Here is a 23,781-nt window from a genome sequence, read left to right as displayed (position 1 = left end):
AGTAACCCCACCCAACACTAAGGGCAATTTTGGACACTAAGGGCAATTTAGCATGGCCAATCCACCTAACCTGCACATCTTTGGACTGTGGGAGGAAACCGGAGCACCCGGAGGAAAGCCACGCACATATGGGAGAACGTGCTGACTTCGCACAGACAGTGACCTAAGCCGGGAATCGAACCTGGAACCCTGGAGCTGTGAAGCAATTGTGCTAACCACTATGCTACCATGCTGCTCTGGCTGCTGCTACTGTTTTCCCCTGATAAGCCCAACAGTATCCAAAACTGAATAACTTGTTGGAGAGGGTGACAGCCGCAGGGGATTCCTACACTGAATGCCTGCACCTTCTAGCGGTTACGCATCTATCTTCCTGCACTTCTTGGGTGTAACCATGTCCTAAAACACCTGTCTACGGAGCTTTCCACCATGTGCATGCCCCTTAGCGTTCCACCTGCTGCTCCAAACGATCTATGCAGTCTCAGAGGAGCTGCAGTTGGGTGCACTTCCATTCTGATGTAGTTGTCAAAAATGCTGAAGCTTCATGGACCTCCCGCATCTCTAGAACAAATTAATAAATTAATTTGAAAATAAATACTTACTAAAGTAAAATAGGTTACAGTTAACCATATGCTTCCTAGCACTAGATTTCTACTATAAATGTAAAATGCTAAATATAAAATTTAAAATGTTTTACTCAAATTTTCAGATTCCTTATTAGCCAATCAAATCAAAGCCTTCCTGTGATGTCACTTTTCAGTTTTCTTCCCCCCCCAGTTTGAATACTCAGTCAGTGAATCAGTCAAACCACTGACCTCCCAGCCCCCTGTTCCAAAACCCCCTGCTCAGCTCTGCTCCCGATGTTTCGGTTTCACCTCCTCACAGTTTCCCCTCACTCCCTATTTTTCACCCAACTCCAACTCTCGTCCAGCCAAGTAGCACTCAGTCTGATCACACAGTAATCGTAAAGGAGTCAAGCAATGCAACAAAAGGGCCATACAAAGTGAAGGGAAACTTGATGGAGCATTGACCGTAGAGTGTAAGCCCCACCGAATCCCTGTAACCCCACCCCACTAAGGGAAATTTAGCATTGCCAATCCACCTAACCTCCGCATCTTTGGCTGTGGGAGGAGCACCCGGAGAAACCCACACAGCCTCGGGGAGAAATTGCAAACTCCGTACAGACAGTGACCCAAGCCGGGAATTGAACCTGGGACCCATGAGCTGTGAAGCAACTGTGCTAACCACTGTGCTACCATGCCCCCCCCCCCCCCCCCCTAACATTAGCCCACCCAATCCCTCCTACGTCTGCGATATTCTAAAACCCGGGTTGTTTTTTTAGTGGGAATGACAGATTCATCTATTCTAACTTTAAGTAAGTCAGAATTGTTATTCCTCTTGCAGTGCTGGTTAGTACAAAGAGGATGGAGGATATTTCATCTGATTAATTTCTTTGGGTATGTTTTGTTAATTTCTCTCAAGGACCTAACCATGTCTGGTGTCCAAACATGGTGGGGTGGGATGTCTTCTGTTAGAATTTTCAAATCTGACATGGTAGCATTCTGCACTCAATGAAAATGATAAGTTTGTGCTTGAGCAGCATGCCCACTCTGAGATTTGTCAGAGAAAGTGACAAGGCACCATTAACACCCTGTTTTTAGGATAGGACTTCTGAGTTGTCAATCAAAATTACCACTTTGGCTAAGTGCTCATACCAGCCCCTTACCCACTTTGTAATAAGGCCAGAAGCAAAGACCTAATAACTAAAATTATCCCCCAACTATGACAACAGGACTACCTATTTAACCAAGCTAACATTTCACAGATCTCAGGGAACTTCTGAATACTTACAATCTATCAACATTTTAATTACTTTATGCCCTATATGATTATCTGTTAATATGATAACTGATTACATTCTTGAGCCTTCAGATTATTGTTGTGTCTCATGTTTTTATAGGCAATAGTGATTGAACCAGCAAAAGCCATTGACGGTTATTTTGGGGAGATTTCCCAAATCTATCAACTGGATATAAATATTGCAAATATGCATTTTTCTCACCATCCTTTATTTAGTAGAGAACATGTTCTGGCAGCGAAGCTTATGCAGCTTTATGACAATTACCAAGCGAGGCAAAAGAAAAATGTTAGCCAATTCCTGATAGAAAAGGTAAGTTATCATATTGTGCATCTAATAAAGAGCTATTTAATATTTCTTGCTGCAGAGCATTGAAAGTACTCTGGGAATGACTGTAACCTAATACATTATATAATTAATGAAATAACCTTGGGAAAATCCAAAAGATCCTGGTCGTAGCATGCATTGTATTTAGAACTTGGTAATTCTAAAAGACTTAATTTGCTCTGAACAAATTGTGTATTATGTGAAAGCTACATTTTCGTTCCATTATTCATACTATCACAGCAACTCTCGTTAACTCAACTGATTTCTTAGAAGATGCATATTTTCCAATGTATGAATACACCACCAATTGGGATATACCTGCAGTAATAGCGATTTTCTACAAATCACTCCAATAGGCCTATAAGCACTAGAAAGAACAAAAAATAAAATCAGATATGATGTGCACCAATTGTAGCATTGATTGAAAGATCAAGGCATAAAGGCACACTCAATGGAGATAGTCGTTTGATGGTAGATAGAATAAGTGAAATTTCCTGTGTATTTCTGAAAAGCAGACAACATATAAACACCAGGAGGGATACAGATCCTTAGAAAATAGGCGACAGTTTTAGATAGAGGATCTGGATTGGCGCAGGCTTGGAGGGCCGAAGGGCCTGTTCCTGTGCTGTAATTTTTCTATGTTCTCTTTGTTCTTTGTATGGGAATGCAAGATTTCAACAAAAGTCTCACCATTTTAGTTACAGATTTCCTGTCTCCATTATACAAGAGTGGTCATGATGTTTGCCTATATGGCATATGGACTATTTAAAAAAATGTTTAGAGTACCAATTCATTTTTCCAATTAAGGGGGAATTTTGTGTGGCCAATCCACCTAGCCTGCACATCTTTGGGTTGTGGGTGAAACCCACGCAGACAAGGGGAGAATGTGCAAACTTCACACGGACAGTGACCCAGAATCAAACCTGGGACCTCAGCACCGTGAGAAATCAGGGCTAACCCTTTGCACCACCATGCTGCCCCAACTGTTTAATGGGACAATACACAGATGGAATTTGGAGGATTTGAGTATTGCAGGAGTCAAAAATATTTAGAGATAGCCAGGTAGGGCAAAGTTGCATCTCAGTTTGGAGAAACTTCTTTTGAGGCATCATGGCACTCATGGGTGAATGTGATTCCCTCAATCTCTTTTCAATGGTAATGCTGGCACAGCATGCTATTCCAGAATAGTCCTACCCGTTGGGGCAGCACGGTGGCACAGTTTTTTCAGCGCTGCTGCTTCACAGCTCTGGGGACCCAGGTTCAATTCTGACCTTGGGTGACTGTATGGAGTTTGCACTTTCTCCCCGTGTCTGCATGGATTTCCTCTGGGTGCTCAGGTTTCCTCCCACATTACAAAGATGTGTAGGTTAAGTGGATTGGCAATGCTAAATAGCCCCTTAGTGTCCAAAAGATAAGGTTGGGTTACTGGGTTTACGGGGATGGGGTGGAGGCGTGGGCTTAAGTAGGGTGTGTGGTGATATGCCTGTAGATAATATTGTATATAATTGGTGGTGCGACTTCCAACAGATCTACGGTCCAGAGACATCAGTCAGGTGACATCTGGCCACCAACAGAAGGTTGTAAGGCGTACATGAGGACAATCGTACATAAGGGTAGTTTCAGGAGAGTCTACTGTAACTCTATGCTAACTTGGTCTGTATTGAATCTACCCATTACCTTACCACGCGTACATCAATAAAGCATCACTCTGGCAAAGTCACCAGCAGTTCTGTAGATTCATTGAAAGACGAGATCACAGAACACAACATGGTAACAGAAGTGCTGAAGATTTGAGGGTAACGTCAGAGCAGGCAAAGTTAAGTCGGCTGAAGCATCACGCTGGTGAACTGCGACCATTGGAAACTTAACATTGAAGTTTGAGATGGTTTGAACACACCCCACCAGCTTCAAGTATCAGGTAACGTAGACGAAAAATGGCGTGTTTTCAAACAGCAGTTTAAACTCTATGTCTCACCCTTTGGCCTGCAGGCCCAGCCTGACGAGAGGTGGATTGTGTTGCTGCTCATGGTGGTGGGATCACAAGCAATTGAAATATATAATACTTTTGCCTTTGATAGTGAAGAGGAGAGTAAGAGATATGATTCAGTGATCAAGCACTTTGATCGACATTGTTCTGCAAATCACTTTAAGAGGCCCATTTGAAAATGAAATCTTTGAGAGATACATTTTTTGAACCCGTACCCAGAAATCGGGCGAATCCTTCAAAAGCTTTGTGACGGATTTGAGGCTGAAGGCCCAGTCCTGCAACTTCAGCGATCTTAAATCATCAATGATACATGACCAAATTGTATTTGGCATATCAAATGATAAGCTCCATGAAAGGTTGTAACGAGAGGAAGACCTGAAGTTGGAAAATGCGATAACGATTTGTCATGCGAGTGAGTTGGCTGCACAGCAAACAGTGTGTGTTGTTCCTTGTGTCTTAATAAAGCTTGTAGTCTCAAAGTTGGAGTAGATGCTTTATTGTGAGTATGTTCTGTCTTCAGTGCTCAACTTACAGCTACCTCAATGCTGCTTGCCTGTCCTGCTGCCAGTTGTCCCTTCTGTGAAGTGTCTGCTCACTTCCTGTTCCTCTGTATTTATAGCTCTCCCGTGCTCCCTCTAGTTCTTGCTCAGTTGTATTGCATCTACACTGATACACAATCACCACATCCCCCCTTTTTTCTTTACATATTTTCTGTACATTGTTAAAGAAAATTGTACAAAACAGTTAGATTACTTACGATATGTGTATCTATACAAGTTATGGTGCTATTGCATATTTTACAAAGCCAATTTATATTTATGATCCAACCTTCATAAAAACATTTATGAGTCCAAACTTGATGAATTTGTTCATTGAGTTTTTTTTTTTTCGTTGTTGACGTGGTGATATTGCTGTTGCAGCTCCGTTGTGAGTGTGGTCGGTGTTCTTGTTATTTTAAGTAACCAATACGTCATCCTGAGGTGTTTGAATGGTCGAACCACTGATGTTGACTGACATGGACTTTTTTCTGTGCTTGTGGTATCAATTTAGTATGCCATCTGCCTTGAAAGCTGGTGTGCTTGATTGTTCTGGAGCAGATGTGAGTTTGTGAGATTAGTTGTCATCCCATGGCATGTTTGTAGTCTTGTCATTGTTTTGCAGTGTGCTGTGGCATTGTCCTTCATGTGCAGAGTTATACTATTTTGTACAAGTTGTAGTTTCATTGTTGTTGTTTCTGTCTTTGATGTTTTCGTTGTCGTTCTTGTTGCTGTTTTTGTCGTTTCTGTCTTGGTTCTTGGCATGCTTGTTGTTGTCTTTGTTATGCTTCTTGTTGTTTTTGTTGTTCTTCTTGTAGTTTTTGTTGTTGCTGTTGTTCTTGTTTCTGCAGTGCTTCCTGCGATTTTTGTTGTTATTATCGCGTTCTTATTGTGAGTTTGTTCTGTCTTCAGTGCTCAACTTACAGCTACCTCAATGCTGCTTGCCTGTCCTGCTGCCAGTTGTCCCTTCTGTGAAGTGTCTGCTCACTTCCTGTTCCTCTGTATTTATAGCTCTCCCGTGCTCCCTCTCGTGCTTGCTCAGTTGTATTGCATCTACACTGATACACAATCACCACACAGTGCACTCACTCTGAAGCATCTTAGCACCAATATAGAAGAGAACGCCAGCGGAATCAGCACTGTTGCGCAGATCAATAGGAAACATCGAGCTGGATTCTCTGCTGTCGGGATGCTCTGTTTTGCTGGCAGCTGGGAGTTTCACGACGGTGTGAGGCTGCCCCACAATGGGAATCTCTATTGACCAGCCGGTGAAACAGAGCATCCCGCCGGCGTGCTGAACCATAAATCTGGCATGGCGGGACGGAGAATCCAGCCCATGGTCTCAGTGTGGGCAGCCATTTTAAGCGGCTGACAGGAGCCGCCACCTTATGCCAAAAATGTGGCAATCGACATGACCCACGGCAATGTCCGGCCTTTGGAAAAGTCTGTTCCAGGTGTGGCTGTGTTTGTCATTTTGCGAAAGTGTTTTTCACTTCCCACAAGGGACCAAATCAGATCAGTCACTGTGGTTGATGAGATGCGTTCAGACGAACAGTTCTTCTTCGATCTCATTGTAATCAAGGACCAGAAGAGACCGACCCAAGAAAATGAAGATATAATCTCAAAAAATAACAACGGTAGTAAGAACAAAGCGGATGACATCAAAACCAGATGGGAAACAATAGTGTTCTTGAACAACTCATTATTACGCTGCAACCTTGAGATTTGAACAAGGGCCAACCTCATCAGTTGGCCTGCTTGCACAAGCTGAACACGTAGCCGAAAGCCGCTGAGCGACTGGGACTGCCGATATGCTATGGTATGAAAAATATGGTGACATTCGTTGAATGCAAGCTTGAGCTTAGCGTGCATGACACAACGTACATATCCATAATATAAAACGGTAACATGAAAATTGAATCCATCATAGGAAAGGATGCATGCGAGTCCCTAAACCTAGTTGAGTGGCCGCAGGCTGAATTCTACAAATCCCAAAGAGATATGATAGTGCAGTCATTCGATGAGGATTCAGCAGAAGCCCTGGCGGAGGACGACAAATCAGATGAAGAGATGGAAGAGCCAAAGAGCATACCACACTTCTGGTTAACAATCTTAAAGAATGTGTGTATACTCAGTGGCATGATACAGGAGCATGACAAACACCGATTAAAACATCTACAAGATGTGAATGTTAAATGTTCAGAGCATGAACAGCCAATGAGCTTCACTCTAGAGTTTAAGTTCAAGCCTAATGAGTACTTTACAAATGAGGTGTTTACGAAAGTATACCAGTTGCAGTCGTGACCTGGCAAGCTTGAATCTTCATTCTTTGACGAGCTAGACATCATGGGATGCACAGGCTGCCAGATCGACTGGAAGAAAGGAAAACATATCACGTTGAAAACAATTGAAACCAAGCCAAAGCACTGGCAAAACAGTTATGGAAACAGTACCAAATGACTTATTCTACAATTTCTTCTGCCCTCCTGAAGTTCCACAGCATGGAATGTTAAGTAAAAGTTCTGCAGCAAAACTCGATGCTGATTTTGAAATTGGTTGCCTCCTGCACGAACACATAATTCCGTGTGCAGTGTATTTTACAGAAGTTTTTGCAGAAGACGCTGACTTCAATGATGAATGCTACGAAGATACATACGACGACTGCGAAGGTGATGCAGCAAGTACAAACTTGGATGAAAACAAATATGAAATGTTTGTGAACCTCTTTCACGGGAGTAATGGAGAGTTCAATGAAGGGGCCTGGGAAGTGCTGCTCCGGTGATTTAGCGGGAATGGCAAGAGGGGGTCACAAGAGACGCTAGACGGCGCAGGACACCGAGAAGTTTGAGAGTCTGAAATGCAAAGTGAGATTGCAGAGGCCGATAACTTGGGAAGATCAGCTCTCGTATAAGCTTGTAACAGAAGACATTGTTCCAATCCTAGAAAAGCTAGCTCCGTAGGCACATGGTCAGTTATCTCAGGCCTCTGAAATGGTTCCAGTAGTCAACTCCATCCAGTTTGAAGCTAATTTGTCAGGAGATGACTCAGATGAGCTGATGGTCATATCGCTATGTAGCTCGATGGATCACACATCCATACTAATGCAAAACCAGGTTGACCCATTGCCTCAATCGTCAGGGCCAGAGAGTGTGTGTATCATAATCTCCAGTGATGATGAGCCATCAATAGATGTTTCAACAAGCCAAGAAGGGACAGCACCTGATGTTATAGATGTGACTTCCAGTCAGGCACCAGAGAGTGAGGCTCTGCAACCTTCAATTGAGGACACAGAATTGGGTGTGGCTACATAACTCCTTGGAAGCACCGAACCAGAGGTACCAACTGAGGATCCACACACCTCTAGGCACAGGGTGCAGACCAGCACTAAGACAGGGGTTGCCAAACCCAAACACAAAAAGAAAAGTACTTGCCAAATGATCATTAAAATAAAAAAGAGGAAGAGGAGGAGACTGGGAAAGCTCGTGCATCACACTGATGAAAACAAAAGAGAAGAAAATGAAAGGGAAGAGGTCAATGTTGTGACTGATGAGTCAGAGACAGAGAACATACAATGAAGGAGCAAACAGCATCGTGGAAAGAGATGAAAGCAGAAAAGGCTGGTGATGCAGGTGAGGCCAACAAGGACACGTGTCTTTAAAAAACATTGTATCAAATGGATACGAAGCAAAAGACCCGCAAGAAAAACAGTCTTTGAAAATGCTGGCAACAGCCCAAGTCAGAAGGGTGATCCTGTGAGGGAGGCACAATGAGATGTGCGCAAGGGACATAAACCGAACAGGCATATCATGTTTATGGGCACAATAGTTAAACTTGCTTATATGGTTTATACTTAAACCAAAATATGTAATGTAAAGTTATTGATCATGTTTGTACATAAACATCAAAATCTCCCAAGGAAGGGCGATGTGGTGATATGCCTGTAGACAATATTGTATATAATTGGTGATACAACCACCAACCAGCAGGTGGCGGTACAAGTCTACCGTGTGGTCCAGAGACATTAGTCAGGTGACATCCAGCCACCAGCAGAAGGTTGTAAGGTGTACACGAGGAGAGTCACACATACGGATAGTTCCAGGAGAGCCTAATGTAAATCTATGATAGCTTGGTCTGTATTGATTCTTATTGTTACCTTAATATGTGTACATCAATAAAATATCGCTCTGGCTAAGTCGCCAGCAGTTCTGTAGATTCATTGCAAGACAAGATCACAGAACACAACAGGGTGTCTGTTCCAAGGACTGGTGCAGACTCGATGGGCCGAATAGCCTCCTTCTACGCTGTAATTCTGATTCTATGATGTGTAACTGGATGCAGTGATGGCTAGGAAGGATCTTAGAAAATCTATGACACAGAAAGAGACCACTGCGCCATTGTATATGTGCCAGCTATTGTGCACAAGCCACCCAGCCTGATCCCACTTAAAAGCATTTGTTCCATAGCCTTGCATATTAAGGCACTTGGGATGCATCATGGCTGATCTTTTGTGGACTCAGCTCCATTTTCCCGCCGAACACCGTAACCCTTTATTCCTTTATTCTTCAAACAACTATCCACTGCCTCTACAAGGCTTAACATCTCAGAGGCCAAAGCATTTTGACCACTCTCCTTATTTTCTTTGCTTCCCACACAAGAGGGCAACATTTACCTTTGTTCCCCAAAAGAGAAATAAAACCTTGTGCGCTTGAAATCCCATCACATAAATTTTCATAGGACGCATCATTATAAACTATGAGTTTCAAGTGCCTAAGATCACCTAAAACCGGGAACCTCAAAACACATTCCTGCATTTTTAGTTTGACCAACGCTTTATTTGCTCTCATTAGGTCTTCCACTTTAGGATAATTTATTTTTGTACTCAACTCTAAGACATCAAAACTAACGTCCGGTCTAGTCTGTCTACCTAACCAATTCAATTGCCCAATTAAACTACGGAGTTGCTCTTTTTCCATCTTTGAAACCACTGCATCTTTGTGAAACCCGACTATGACTAATTGCTATTGGGCTGATGCTCTACAAATAAGATTGCTAACGTAAAGTTGCACGTAACTTAGTCTGTCCGATTTCCAGTCCAATATATTTAAATGCACCTGAAGCCTGACTTCCAACCCTGAATTATTTCCTCAAACCAGAGATTACAGTATCTTTGAAATCACACGTCCCACCCCACACAAAATCATCGACATGCATCATGAAAATGCCAGAAAGATTTCCTTTATAGTGCCAGTAAAACATTACAGGATCCGCTTTGAACTGGCAACAACTTAACTTTCACAAAATTGAGCTACCGAAAAATACCAGACTCTAGATGCATCATTTAATCCATATACACATTTGTTCAACTTCCAGAGTACCCCTTCTGTGTTGGCTGCCTCTTTAGGAGGACAGAGAAAAATGTCTCTCTGAAGCTGATGCCCCTGAAAAAAGACAGCTTTTATATCTAATTTGCATTCCCATGCCTTTGTGGCTAATAGAGCCATGAAGATCTTTAAAATAACCTTCCCTGCTGTGGGTGAATCGACCCTTAAATCCTGATCTTCTAAGTTTTCTTCAAATTACCTTGCCACAAGCCTGGCCTTTGCCTTATAAGTTCCACCCGGAAGAACCTTTTCCGTGCAAATCCATCTGTGGGATAGAGCTCTTTGTCCCCTATCCGGTACTTCCTTGTATACCCCAAATTCACTCCAACTATGCAGTTCTTGTTGTTTGGCATCTTTGATAACTTTTTCATCTAATTTATTTGAAGCCACCAAAATCGCACATGCATGTGGGCTTCTACTCCTAGTAGTATTCGTAGTCTTACCCATGTTCCGAGACCTCGACAAACTATGTCCCCCATCCCGCCTGGTATCTCATTCTGTACTGCTACTGCTTGATCTTTCTCTTCTGCAGTGGGATGTCCTTTCAATAGTTCTCGACCTTTCCCTGTGAACCCGTTCACTATCCGATGTACTATCTGAAGTGGCACTGCATTTCTGTGCCCTCCATTTTTGAACTTTGTGTTCCCAATCCATTGTCTTGACACCCTCCCTTGAATGCTGTATGTTCAACCAGTGTTTATTCTTTCCAGTGGCCTTCCCTGCTCTACTAATAACAGTAAGAAGTCTTACAACACCAGGTTAAAGTCCAACATCTTTGTTTCAAACAATAGCTTTCAGAGCGCTGCTCCTTCCTCAGGTGAGGAATTCACCTGAGGAAGGAGCAGTGCTCTGAAAGCTAGTGTTTGAAACAAACATGTTGGACTTTAACCTGGTGTTGTAAGACTTCTTACTGGGCTCACCCCAGTCCAACGCCGGCATCTCCACATCATGGCTACTAATAACAGTCCTTGTTGTTAATAATTGCAATTAATAATTGCATCCTTCAATTGACTCGACCCTTCAGGCAAATGTGTCACTTTTGTACCAACTTTTGGCAGTTGTCCTTTCGGAAAAATGGTTTGTTCTAATTCATCAGAAATATTGTTTTCCTCTACAGAAACCCTGTCGATATCAGTCAATTTATCCTCATAGTTCTGTAACACATCCGTACCAGATGACCCTGGTTCCTCAACATGTCTGTCTGCTCTGTCTAAATTTGAAAATTTGTAATCTGTACCCATTATCCTTCATGAATGTACCCTAATAGTCTGATTGCCATGTAGCAAAACAATTGTTTTGCCATCTATGCCGATGAAGATTCTGCATCAACCAAGGCGTGAATGAGAAGGAAAGGCAGAGAATGCGGATTAGAGGGTCTATTTCACGATGGCAGCCGGTGACTAGTGGTGTGCCTCAGGGGTCTGTGCTGGGACCACAACTTTTCACAATATACATTAATGATCTGGAAGAAGGAAATGAAGGCACTGTTGCTAAGTTTGCAGATGATACAAAGATCTGTAGAGGGACAGATAGTATTGAGGAAGCAAGGGGGCTGCAGAAGGACTTGGACAGGCCAGGAGAGTGGGCAAAGAAGTGGCAGATGGAATACAATATGGAAAAATGTGATGTTATGCACTTTACAAGGAGGAATGGAGGAATAGACTATTTTCTAAATGGGGAAATCCTCAGGAAATCAGAAGCACAGAGGGACTTGGGAGTTGTTGTTCACAATTCTCTTAAGGTTAACGTGCAGGTTCAGTCTGCAGTTAGGAAGGCAAATGCAGTGCTAGCATTCATGTTGAGAGGGCTAGAATACAAGACCAGGGATGTACTTCTGAGGCTGTATAAGGCTCTCTTCAGACCTCATTTGCAGTATTGTGAGCAGTTTTGGGCCCATATCTCAGGAAGAATGTGCTGGCCTTGGAAAGGGTCCAGAGGAGGTTCACAAGAATGATCCCTGGAATGAAGAGCTTGTCGCATGAGGAAAGGTTGAGGACTCTGTGTCTGCACTCGTTGGAGTTCAGCATGAAGAGGGGAACCTTATTGAAACTTACAGGATACTGCGAGGCCTGGATAGAGTGGACGTGGAGAGGATGTTCCAATTGTCGGAAAAACTAGAACCAGAGGACACAATCTCAGACTAAAGCGATGATCCTTTAAAACAGAGATGAGGAGGAATTTCTTTAGCCAGAGAGTGGTGAATCTGTGGACCTCTTTGCCGCAGAAGGCTGTGGAGACTAAATCACTGAGTGTCTTTAAGGCAGAGAGATAGCTCCTTGATTAATAAGGGGATCAGAGGTTATGGGGAGAAGGCAGGAGAATGGGAATGAGAGAAATATCAGCCATGATTGAATGGCGGAGCAGATTTGATGGGCCAAGTGGTCTAACTTTGCTCCTATGTCTTATGGTCTTAACATCACGTTTTTGGAATTGTTCAATGACTCACTGTCCTGGCGGTTATTTCATCCCTCTTGCTCCTTAAGGGGGACAGGGACCCAGCCGAGTGCAGTCTGTTAAACACGGATATTAAGCTGTTAGCCATGGTTCTGGTGCTCCGACTGGAGCCTTGAATCTCAGGTATAATTTCAGAGGGTCAAACAGGCTTTGGGAAGAGATGACAATTTCTGGCCAATATACTTTTAATACAATACAATATAAACTTTTAAGGTTATTCCTTTCCCCTCCCCAACATCCGAGTCTGAGGTTATAGTATATCTGGCCGCTGAAAATGTATTTGATAGGGTGGAGTGGGAATATCTATTTGAGATTCTCAGGAGATTTGGATTTGGCCATAAATTTTCTTATTGGCTTTGTTTGTTGTATAATGCCCGGACTGTCAGCATTCGCATGAACACTCTGCACACAGATTACTTCCCCTTAAACAGGGGCATTAGACAGGGCTGCCCTCTTTCCCCACTGTTTTGCCTCTAGTCAATGACGGGGTATTTATTGTGATGGGGTGAAGCATTGGATATTGCTTTATGTTGATGATCTATTTCTATACATTCTGGACCTAACTCTCTCCATAGACGGCATAATGAAGACGCATAATACCTTTGGGTCCTTCTCTGATTAAAAACTGAATCTAGACAAGAGTGAACATTTTCCAGTGAACCCCCCCCCCCTCTCTGATTAAAAACTGAATCTAGACAAGAGTGAACATTTTCCAGTGAACCCCCCCCCCCCCCCCCCCCCCCCCCCCCCCCGGTAGAAGATCTCAGTCAGGCTCATTACCTTTTTTGCCTTTCTCATATCAATTTCTATTATTTCGGAGTCCAGTAGGTCCATAATTGGGCCTCACTTCATAAGTTGAACTACTCAAACCTGGGTTAATAGTGGTAGAGCGGATCTACAGAGGTGGAACAACCTCCCTTTATCTCTGGCGGGTAGGATCCAATCAAAATACTTCCTAGGTTTTTCATTTTCTTTCAATTTATCCCCATCTTTTTGCCCAAATCCTTTTTTATTAAGGTTAACAAATTGATTTCTGCTTTTATTTGCACAGGCAAGAATCCCAGAATCCGCAGTGTTCTGCTCCAACAAGATAGGTGGGCAGGAGGCTTGGCTCTCGCGAATTTATTGTTTTATTATTGAGCTTCAAACATCCAAAATATGTTGCTATGGATTCTGTGACACCCAATTCTATTTGGGGCCCAAAGGAGGCTCGCTCGCGCACTACCTTTACACTTCATGTCAGAAGTATTATACCACTGCCCTTCTTTCCTGCTAGATTTTCATCAAACCTAGTGGTAGTCACCTCCCTTAGGATTTGGAAACAGTTTCGGCAACACTTTAAGCTCCCTTCCCTGTCTTCTTTAGCCCCCATTTGTAACAATGACCTCACTTTTTTTAAAGAAACATTTTATTGAGTTATCAAATATAAATAGGAATACGTGTAGCCATCTCTGGTAGAACCTCCCCATTCAGCCTCTGATGGTATACTTGACTTTCTCCAGATGCAAGACCTATACAAGTCTTCCATCCAGGCCCTCTGAAAGAGCACCCTACATAGGCCCACTTCCTGCCCTATTTCCACAACCCCACCTAACCTGCAGTACTTTGGACACTAAGGGGTAATTTAGCATGGCCAATCAATCTAACCCGCACATATTTGGACTGTGGGAGGAAACTGGTGCAAACTCCACACAGTCACCCAAGGCCGGAATTGAACCCAGGTCCATGGCACTCTGAGACAACAGTGCTAACCATGGTTTTATCCTTGGCTCAACCTGGCGAGGGGTTGATTTCAGACCAAATGGCTATATTCTATTGTCAGATCGCGTCCCACTGGGTGGGGTGAGGGCAAGATGGGAGAGTAGGTTGGGTCCTGTGCTTACTGATGAGGCTTGGTGGGAGGCTCTATGCAGGATCAACTTCATGTCCTCTTGTGCCTGGTTGAGTTTGATTCAGTTCGAGGCGTTACACAGGGTGCACTTGACCAAGGCAAGGATGAGTGCTTTTTTCCCAAATGTGGAGGACAGATGTGATCGTTGTTCGCTTGCCCCGACTAATGAAATGCATATGTTTTGGTCCTGCCCCAAACTTGTCAGCTTCTGTGTTTTCTTTCTCAACACCATATTAAAAATTCTCTGGATGGTTCTAAATCCATTGGTAGTCATATTTGGGGTCTCAGATTCACCGTTGTTTCACTCTGGAGTAGGCATGGACGTTGTCGCTTTTGCTTCATTGATAGCCCAGAGGCAAATATTACTTAGCTGGAGGTCTCCTATCCCGTCCAGTACCTCTGCCTGGTTCAACGATTTAATGTCATTACTGCACTTAGAGAAATTTTAATATGCCATCAAGGGGTCAGTGGGTAGACCTACTGAGATGGCAACCTTTTGAGCGTGATTTAATGGCTGCATTGTGCTTAAGCGAGAGCGCACAATACCGTAAACGAGAACTGTGTCGGGCGCCGATGAATTTGTGATCTAATCGGCCCACCCCTGTTGGAACCTGCTGTACCGTAGTGAGAAACCAATAATCACCACTTAAGACCAATCTCCATACAATTACTGGGAGTGACCCCTTATCTAATGGCTTCCTGTCACCTAAAAGCCTCCCCAGCAAGTGGTCTCGCGGGCGCCGATTAGTACACCTTTTTTAAAAAGTGAAGCTGGTGGAAGAGCTGCTGTGGGGATCGAGAAGGGGATTAGCCATCTTGTCTCCCTGGCAATGAGCCCGGGAACACTGGGGCTGCTGCACTGGTGCTTGGAGGGAGGAGGGGTTCTTGGTCGGGGTGTCCCGCCAACGGTGTCTCAGCGCCTGTGGGTTCACAATGTCACCCCCTGGATCATGCGTTCCAGTTCTGGGGGTAACCTCAGCCCTGCCTCTCTGCCCTCTGACCACCCATAACTCCCATTGACCGCGGAGGCCTCTGGTCGCGCAGCTGAAGGCGATTGCTAATTGGTAATTGCAATAGTAGTTAAGTGAGCACTTTACAGCTCCCAAGTGGATTCCCGTGGATAGACGTGCCATGTAGCATGTGGGAGTCATTGCCAGCATCCCAATCAGACTGTGATGCTGGGACATTGTGCCTGAGCACTGCAGGAAGCAGTGCCACGTCGCAACAGCCAACATCCGAACACCCAGGGGCAGTGCAGGTACAGGTTACTGTGCAGGTATCTGGGGTACAGCATATGGTTCCAGTGAATAAGGGCCCCACTGCGGCCAAGGTGCGTGGGCACGGTGTGTCAGATGAGAGGGGGAGGGGGAAATGAAGGGTCCCAGAGTGGAAGACACCACTGATTGTCTGGCTCACACTCTCTCCAATTCCTTACAGATATTACACATAATGGATGATATTTTGGACCCACGGAAATGATGCTGGTAGGCCCAGTGGCCAGACGATGTAGAAGATGGCGACAATAGCGTCGGTCGTCAGAGGCTCGAGGTGGCAGCCCATGTGCAGGGCCCTGTCCCACACCCTGAGGACCTTGGTGCCCATCAGGCCAGGGAGGGACTCCGAGGGGGAGGCCGGCGACGGCCTAAGGTGCACAGGCACTCTGGTATTCTGAACAGATGACGGACAATGTGTGCCGCAGGAGGCTCTGCCTCAACTAGGAAACTGTGCGGCACCTGTGCCTTGTCCTAGCGGTCATGGCACCACGTGGAGGAGGAAGTTACCCGCCCCCGGTGGCCATCAAGGTTACCGCAGCCTTGAATTTCTTCGCCTCAGGATCATTCCAGGGCTCGAGTGGGTACTTGTGTGGCATCTCTCAAGCAAATGCATCTGTGAGGTCGCGGATGCCCTGTTTGCTTGGGAAGCGAACTATATAAACTTTGACATGGACCAGGCCCAACAGAATAACTGGGTAGCAGGATTCTCTGCCATTGACGGGATTGCCCAGCTCCAGGGTGTAATAGATGGTGCCTTGCGCGCATTAGGGCAGCAGGGAGTAAACTACATCAACAGTCTGCTGCCTAATGCGGCCTGTGGCCTTTGATGCCTCTGGTGGACATCCTCTGGGTCCTGGAGGTGGACTTGCCGGCGGCACATGTACTCTGCCACCCTGTTCCTGGTGCTGACTCCGAGACGTACTGTTGTCAGGGAGGTCTCGGGGGTGCTGGTGGTTGACGTCGCCATTCCGTATGGTGACCCTGGATTGGACGGTGCCAAAGGGCCCTGTGGTTCACCTCGGGAGGGAGGTTCAGCTGGATTGAGCTCCAGATGCACTTGCGTCACCTGGCTCTGCCAGCCCTAGCCGCTCCCCAATGTCTGCAGCAAAGTGTTGATGCCTTCGGCGATGCTTCTCAGTGACTGGGAAATGCTCTGGACGCCCTGGCTATGCCCACCTAAGAATATAGCATTACAGCGCAGTACAGGCCCTTCGGCCCACGATGTTGCGCCGTCCTGTGAAATCCCTCTAAAGTCCCTCTACACTATTCCCTTATCGTCCATATGCCTATCCAATGACCATTTGAATGCGTTTAGTGTTGGCGAGTCCACTACTGTTGCAGGCAGGGCATTCCACGCCCTTACTACTCTCTGAGTAAAGAACCTACCTCTGACATCTGTCCTATATCTATCTCCCCTCAATTTAAAGCTATATCCCCTCGTGCTGGACATCACCATCCGAGGAAAAAGGCTCTCACTGTCCACCCTATCTAATCCTCTGATCATCTTGTATGCCTCAATTAAGTCACCTCTTAACCTTCTTCTCTCTAACGAAAACAGCCTCAAGTCCTTCAGCCTTTCCTCATATGATCTTCCCTCCATACCAGGCAACATTCTTGTAAATCTCCATCCGTACCCTTTCCAATGCTTCCACATCCTTCCTATAATGTGGCGACCAGAACTGCATACAATACTCCAAATGCGGCCGCACCAGAGTTTTGTACAACTGCAACATGACCTCATGGCTCCGAAACTCAATTCCTCTACCAATAAAAGCTAACACACCGTACGCCTTCTTAACAACCCTCTCAACCTGGGTGGCAACTTTCAGGGATCTATGGACATGGACACCGAGATCTCTCTGCTCGTCCACACTACCAAGAATCTTACCATTAGCCCAGTACTCTGCCTTTCTGTTATTCCTTCCAAAGTGAACCACCTCACACTTTTCCACATTAAACTCCATTTGCCACCTGTCAGCCCAGCTCTGCAGCTTATCTATGTCCCTCTGTAACTTGTAACATCCTTCTGCACTGTCCACAACTCCACCGACTTTAGTGTCATCTGCAAATTTACTAACCCATCCTTCTACGCCCTCCTCCAGGTCATTTATAAAAATGACAAACAGCAACGGCCCCAAAACAGATCCTTGTGGCACACCACTAGTAACTGGACACCAGTCAGAGCATTTCCCATCAACCACCACTCTTTGTCTTCTATCAGCTAGCCAATTTCTGATCCAAACTGCTAAATCACCCTGAATCCCATGCCTCTGTATTTTCTGAAATAGCCTACTGTGGGGAACCTTATCAAATGCTTTACTGAAATCCATATACACCACATCAACTGCTTTACCCTCATCCACCTGTTTGGTCACCTTCTCGAAGAACTCAATGAGGTTTGTGAGGCACGGCCTACCCTTCACAAAACCATGTTGACTATCTCTAATCAAATTATTCCTTTGCAGATGATTATACATCCTATCTCTTATAAACCTTTCCAAGACTTTTCCCACAACAGAAGTAAGGCTCACTGGCCTATTATTACCGGGGTTATCTCTACTCCCCTTCTTGTACAAGGGGACAACATTTGCTATCCTCCAGTCCTCTGGCACTATTCCTGTAGACAAAGATGACTTAAAGATCAAAGCCAAAGGCTCAGCAATCTCCTCCCTAGCTACCCAGAGAATCCTAGGATAAATCCCATCCGGCCCAGGGGACTTATCTATTTTAACACTTTCCAGAATCGCTAACACCTCCTCCTTATGAACCTCAAGCCCTTCTAGTCTAGTAGCCTGTATCTCAGTATTCTCCTCGACAACTTTGTCTTTTTCCTGTGTGAATACTGACGAAAAATATTCATTTAGCACCTCTCCTATCTCCTCGGACTCTACGCACAACTTCCCACAACTGTCCTTAACTGGCCCTACTCTTACCTTAGTCATTCTTTTATTCCTGACATACCTATAGAAAGCTTTAGGGTTATCCTTGATCCTACCTGCCAAAGACTTCTATGTCCTCGCTTGGCTCTTCTTAGCTCTCTCTTTAGAGCCTTCCTAGCTAACTTGTAACTCTCAAGCGACCCAACTGAACCATCACGTCTCATCTTCACATAAGCCTCCTTCTTCCTCTTGACAAGTGATTCAACTGCTTTAGTAACCCATGGTTCACTCACTCGACCACTTCCTCCCTGCCTAACAGGTACATACTTATCAAGGACACGCAGTAGCTGTACCTTGAACATGCTCCACATTTCCATTGTGACATTCCTATGACTGGAACACACCTTCCAGTGACTGGGACATGCTGTCAAGGTACTTAACCATGGCCTTCACTGACTGAACCACGCCGTGGATGCTGCAGACATCAAGAACCAGACTCTTTACTGAGTTCGCCACCCTAGTAGTGTTGGCCTCTGTGCCACGCATTACCGGTGCCATCTCCTGCACCCGGAACCTCTGGTACTCCCCCAATCAGCTGTAGACCAGCTGGAGTGTCACTGACATCCCCCTCTGAGATCCCAGCCGCACCCTAACGTCTGCATCAGTTCCTGGTAAACCTGGTCCAGACGCTGAACATCTGACTGGGACCCAGCTGGTGTCCAACTGCTGTCTCGCCTGGGCGTTCCTACCTCCACTTGATGTGCATCGGCAGCTGTATAGTGCTCACCAGAATGTGCTTCAGAAGCCTGTCCACAACTGTCGCCCACCAAGGTGCGTGTAGCTGGACTTGTCGAGGGTGAGGGTGACAGATGGGCCACTCCAGCGACCTCCAGGGCCCGTTCCTTGTAGGGAGTGATATCTGGCACCTTGCCACTTGACTGGGCCCCCTCCCATCTATTGTGTACCAACTTCTCCTGCAGGGGCGTAGAGGATGCATGGGGCATATGGGAGGGGCTTGGATGATGGGGAGTCTGGGGTGGGCCGGCAGTCTTTAGACTCCCCCATAACGCACAGGAAGGTAACAGAGAAGGTTGGTGACAATAATGCCGTGATGTGTGTTGCACATAAACTTCCAGGAGGCATTTGGTAAAGTACAGCATAACAGATTTGTGGGCAAAGCTACAGATCGTGGAACAAAAGGGACAGTAGCAACATGGAAAATATATTAGCTGAGTGACAGGAAACACTAGCTGTTAAAGGACATTTTTCAGACTGGACTAAGGATTGTAGTGAAAGGGTTAGTGTTGAGCCCTTTGCTCTTCGTGATATATATTAGTGACCTTAATGTACATGGAGGATATTGTAGAACCAAAAAGACAGGTTTGTGGAATACAAAGAACAATACAGCCTAGGAAGAGGCCTATCGGCCCTCCAGGCCAGTACCGGTCATGATACCACCCTTGGTCAAAACCCTCAGCACTTCCTAGTGCCGTATTCCTCTGTACCCATTTTAACCATGTATTTGTCGAGATGCCTTTTGAACACTGTTAATGTATCTGCTTCCACAACTTCCCCTGGCAATGCATACTAGACACGTAAAACCCTCTGTATAAAAAATCTGCCTCGCTCATCTCCTCTAAACTTTGCCCCAAGGGCCTTAAACCTATGCTCCCTAGTAACTGACTCCTCCACCTTGGGAAAGAGTGTGTGAATACATGGCAGATAAAATTTAATGCATGAGAATATGATATTTTGATAGAGTGTGGAGAGACAGAGAAGAAAGTGGAGAGACAGAGACAATATCAAATAGAGGGTACAATTCTAAAGAGGGTGCAGGAACATATGGACCTGTGTGCATAAATCATAAAAAATGGCAGGGCAGGTTGAGAGAGTGGTTAATAAACCAAAACAAACCTAAATCCTTATGAAATAGTGGCACAGAGTGTAAAAGTACGGAAGTTATGTTCAAGCTACGTACAACACTGGATTTATCTCAACTGAAATATAGCATCCAATTCTGGACACCACACTTTAAGAAAGGTGTAAAGTCATTAGTGCAAAAAATGTTCATGACAATGGTGTCAGAGCTGAGGAACTTCAGTTATGTAGCTAGATTGGAGAAATTGCTATCATTTTCCTTGGAGAAGATGGGAAGACTGAGAGAAGATTTGATGGAGGTGTTCAAAATCTTGAGGGATCTGGACAAAGTAGATGGGGGAAAAATGCTCCCATTGATAGAGTTTCGAAAACAAGAGTGCACAGATTTAAGGTATTGGCAAAAGCAGCAATGGTGACATGAGGGAAATCACTTTTTTATGCACTGAGATTAGAAAGTGGAGGTGCTGCCAGATGATGTGTTGGAAGCAGGTTTAACTGAAGCAGTCAAGAGGGAATTGGATTGTTATCTGATAAAGAAGAATGTGCAGGGTCATGGGTAGAAGGTGGGGGTGTGGCACCAGCTAAGTTGTTCCTATGAAAAGTTGGCATAGACACAATGGGCAGAATGGCTCCTGTTCTGTTACTATTTTACAAAAGTAACATCATTACTAACCTCAAATATATGAACCAATGGTGAGGCCATTTGCTTCCATATCTGCTGTTACAGGTTCAAAGCATATAAGACGATTAAGGCAAACATAGCAGAAAAACTATATTATTTAATTAATTTAAAGATGCTTGTGTTTTACATAACTGTTCTTCTCCATAGCTGCAAACATTAAATAATACAATAAAAGACTTAGAAAGAGATTTGGAAGTAAATTCTACGAATCTCAGTAGAATTGAAGACTTAAAGAAGCAAATAAGGTCTGTATCCATTTTTTTCATCAGCACTTTCGTAAGACTTTCTTTCAGAGGTTGACTTTTCTGCTGCTACTACTACCCTTCATCGCCTACAAGTATATTCGTAATATTTCTGAACATTGTTATGACCACAGCAGATGGTAATTGCTGAGCAAGCCAAATGCCAGAAGGAAAATTGACTTAAGGACCATAACCCTTTTTTAAATATTTGGCAAACAAGAAAAAAACCTACCGATCTCAGGAGCATAAGATTTCAGTGTCACATTTGAGATTTAAAAAAAACATTCATCAAGAAGCACACAACATAGTTACACAGTTCAAATAATCTTACAAAACAATGCCCCCCAAAAATCTACTTGGCCAGATCCACAATCCCCCCCAAAAAATCTACTTGGTCAGATCCACAAGTAATAATAATAATTTTTCTTAGTGTCGCAAGAAGGCTGACATCAATACTGCAATGAAGTACTGTGAAAATGCACTAGTCGCCACACTCTGGTGCCTGTTCGGGTACATTGAAGGAGAATTGAGAATGTCAATCACGTCTTTTGGGACTTTGTGGGAAGAAACCGGAGCACCCAGAGGAAAGCCATGCTTTCGGGGAGACACGGGGATATCGTGCAGACTCTGCACAGACGTTGACCCAAGCTGGGAACCGAACCCGGGTCCCTGGCGCTGTGAAACAATAGTGCTAACCATGGTGCTACTGTGCCGCCCAGTAAACACCTTCCAGGCAACAGTCCCTTATAGATGTTCAACTGTAAAAGTCCTGTAATATCACCCAAGGCTGTTTATGTAGTAATGGTTAACCATACAACCTCTCATCCACTCTGTTGTGGAAATCTAAGAAACTTCAGAAACAAGACTTCTGAAACCCAATAGCTTTCTGGAAGGCTACTTTAGACATTATACTTTTTCTCAGTGCAAAACTATTTCCAGGATTTCTTCAGCGCATACAACCAACCCCAATTCAGCTCAAAATCTCTCCCATAAATATCCGTTTCCCCATTCATCTTCGATTCAGTTGTTCTCAGTATGTCTTTGAATTTAGCTTTTCCAAATTATAATTTTCCTATGTCCCCTACTTCCAAGTTAAATAAATATAACAACCTTTCCTTATTGACTTCTGAAATTGTTGCAAGTTGTAAAAGTTACATACAAAAATATATACAAAGATACTTATATTTATCTCTTCATGCAAATGTCTAAACTTTACTGTTATCTCAACTCCCAAGACAAGTTGTCTCCGTTAACAATTCTCCAATTTAATTAAATCATTTCACATACATGCACACAACCTCCTTACAGAATAACACAACATTTTTCCAAAAATATAATAATAATCCATTCACACAACATAGAACAGTACAGCACAGAACAGGCCCCTCGGCCCTCAATGCTGTGCCGAGCCATGATCACCCTACTCAAACCCACATATCCACCCTATACCCGTAACCCAACAACCCCCCCCCTTAACCTTACATTTATTAGGACACTACGGGCAATTTAGCATGGCCAATCCACCTAACCCGCACATCTTTGGACTGTGGGAGGAAACCGGAGCACCCGGAGGAAACCCACTCACACAGGGGGAGGACGTGCAGACTCCACACAGACAGTGACCCAGCCGGGAATCGAACCTGGGACCCTGGAGCTGTGAAGCATTTATGCTAACCACCATGCTACCGTGAGGCCCCATATTGCTGAACATGACCATAATGTCCTTGAAATTATCCAGATAATGATCATATGACCATGTAGTATTCAATTTATATCAAGTTCTCATGCATTTGAAACCAAGTAAATTCAGATTATTTTGAATTCTACTTCCTGCTGTGGTTCAGTTACCTATTGTCTAGCATATTCCTGGCTCCTCTTCCTTTCTCAGTTTTGATTCTTATTGTTTAACTGCTTATCTTGGATCGCATGGCTTCTTTCTGATTTATACCTGACTGAAGCTGTTCTCAGAAAGTTGTGATCAACATGTGGCAGGGCTCATTCATGGAAAAAGTGACAGCTAAAATTAAAGAATTATGGAGCTCAAAAGAAGGCCATTTACATCAATACCAGGTTTTATTGTATTTTCTTGCCTTTAAATGTTTCTCTTTCTTAAAATGTATTTATCTGCATTGCTTTAAAAAAATGTTTCATGGATTCTTCCTCCATCAATTGTGTTCTAAGTATATTGTGCATAAGAAAATATCCTAATCTCTTCTACTTTGGCATCCTTACATTTATGCTTGGTAGATACTGACTGACTTATTGAGTCCTTCAATATTTAATTCCATAAGCTTGCTATTGTCCCACTACGATTCTCCATCCCCTGAAAGTACTTCTGGCTTTGACATTGGCAAAATATTGTTCTGGCCCTTGCAGATGAACTGCCTGATGTATA

The 23,781-nt window shown here is 44.2% G+C and overlaps 1 protein-coding gene across 9 annotated transcripts in view; it reads left to right on the top strand.

Moving 5' to 3' along the window:
* The window catches only part of LOC119951075 (coiled-coil and C2 domain-containing protein 2A-like), a 610,180-nt gene that overhangs the window by 169,641 nt on the left and 416,758 nt on the right, over window positions 1-23,781 (top strand). For all 9 annotated transcript variants that reach the window (XM_038774117.1, XM_038774121.1, XM_038774113.1 and 6 more), the window contains exons 12-13: window positions 1,958-2,167; window positions 21,292-21,389. In XM_038774117.1, the coding sequence (XP_038630045.1) occupies window positions 1,958-2,167; window positions 21,292-21,389 (308 nt within the window). The remainder of the gene's footprint in view (window positions 1-1,957; window positions 2,168-21,291; window positions 21,390-23,781) is intronic.

This window comes from Scyliorhinus canicula, chromosome 16, assembly GCF_902713615.1.
Source record: "Scyliorhinus canicula chromosome 16, sScyCan1.1, whole genome shotgun sequence".
In the NCBI taxonomy this organism is placed as follows: Eukaryota; Metazoa; Chordata; class Chondrichthyes; order Carcharhiniformes; family Scyliorhinidae; genus Scyliorhinus; species Scyliorhinus canicula.
The sequence above is the reverse complement of the archived record's forward strand: the minus strand, read 5'-3'. Positions and strand labels throughout refer to the sequence as shown.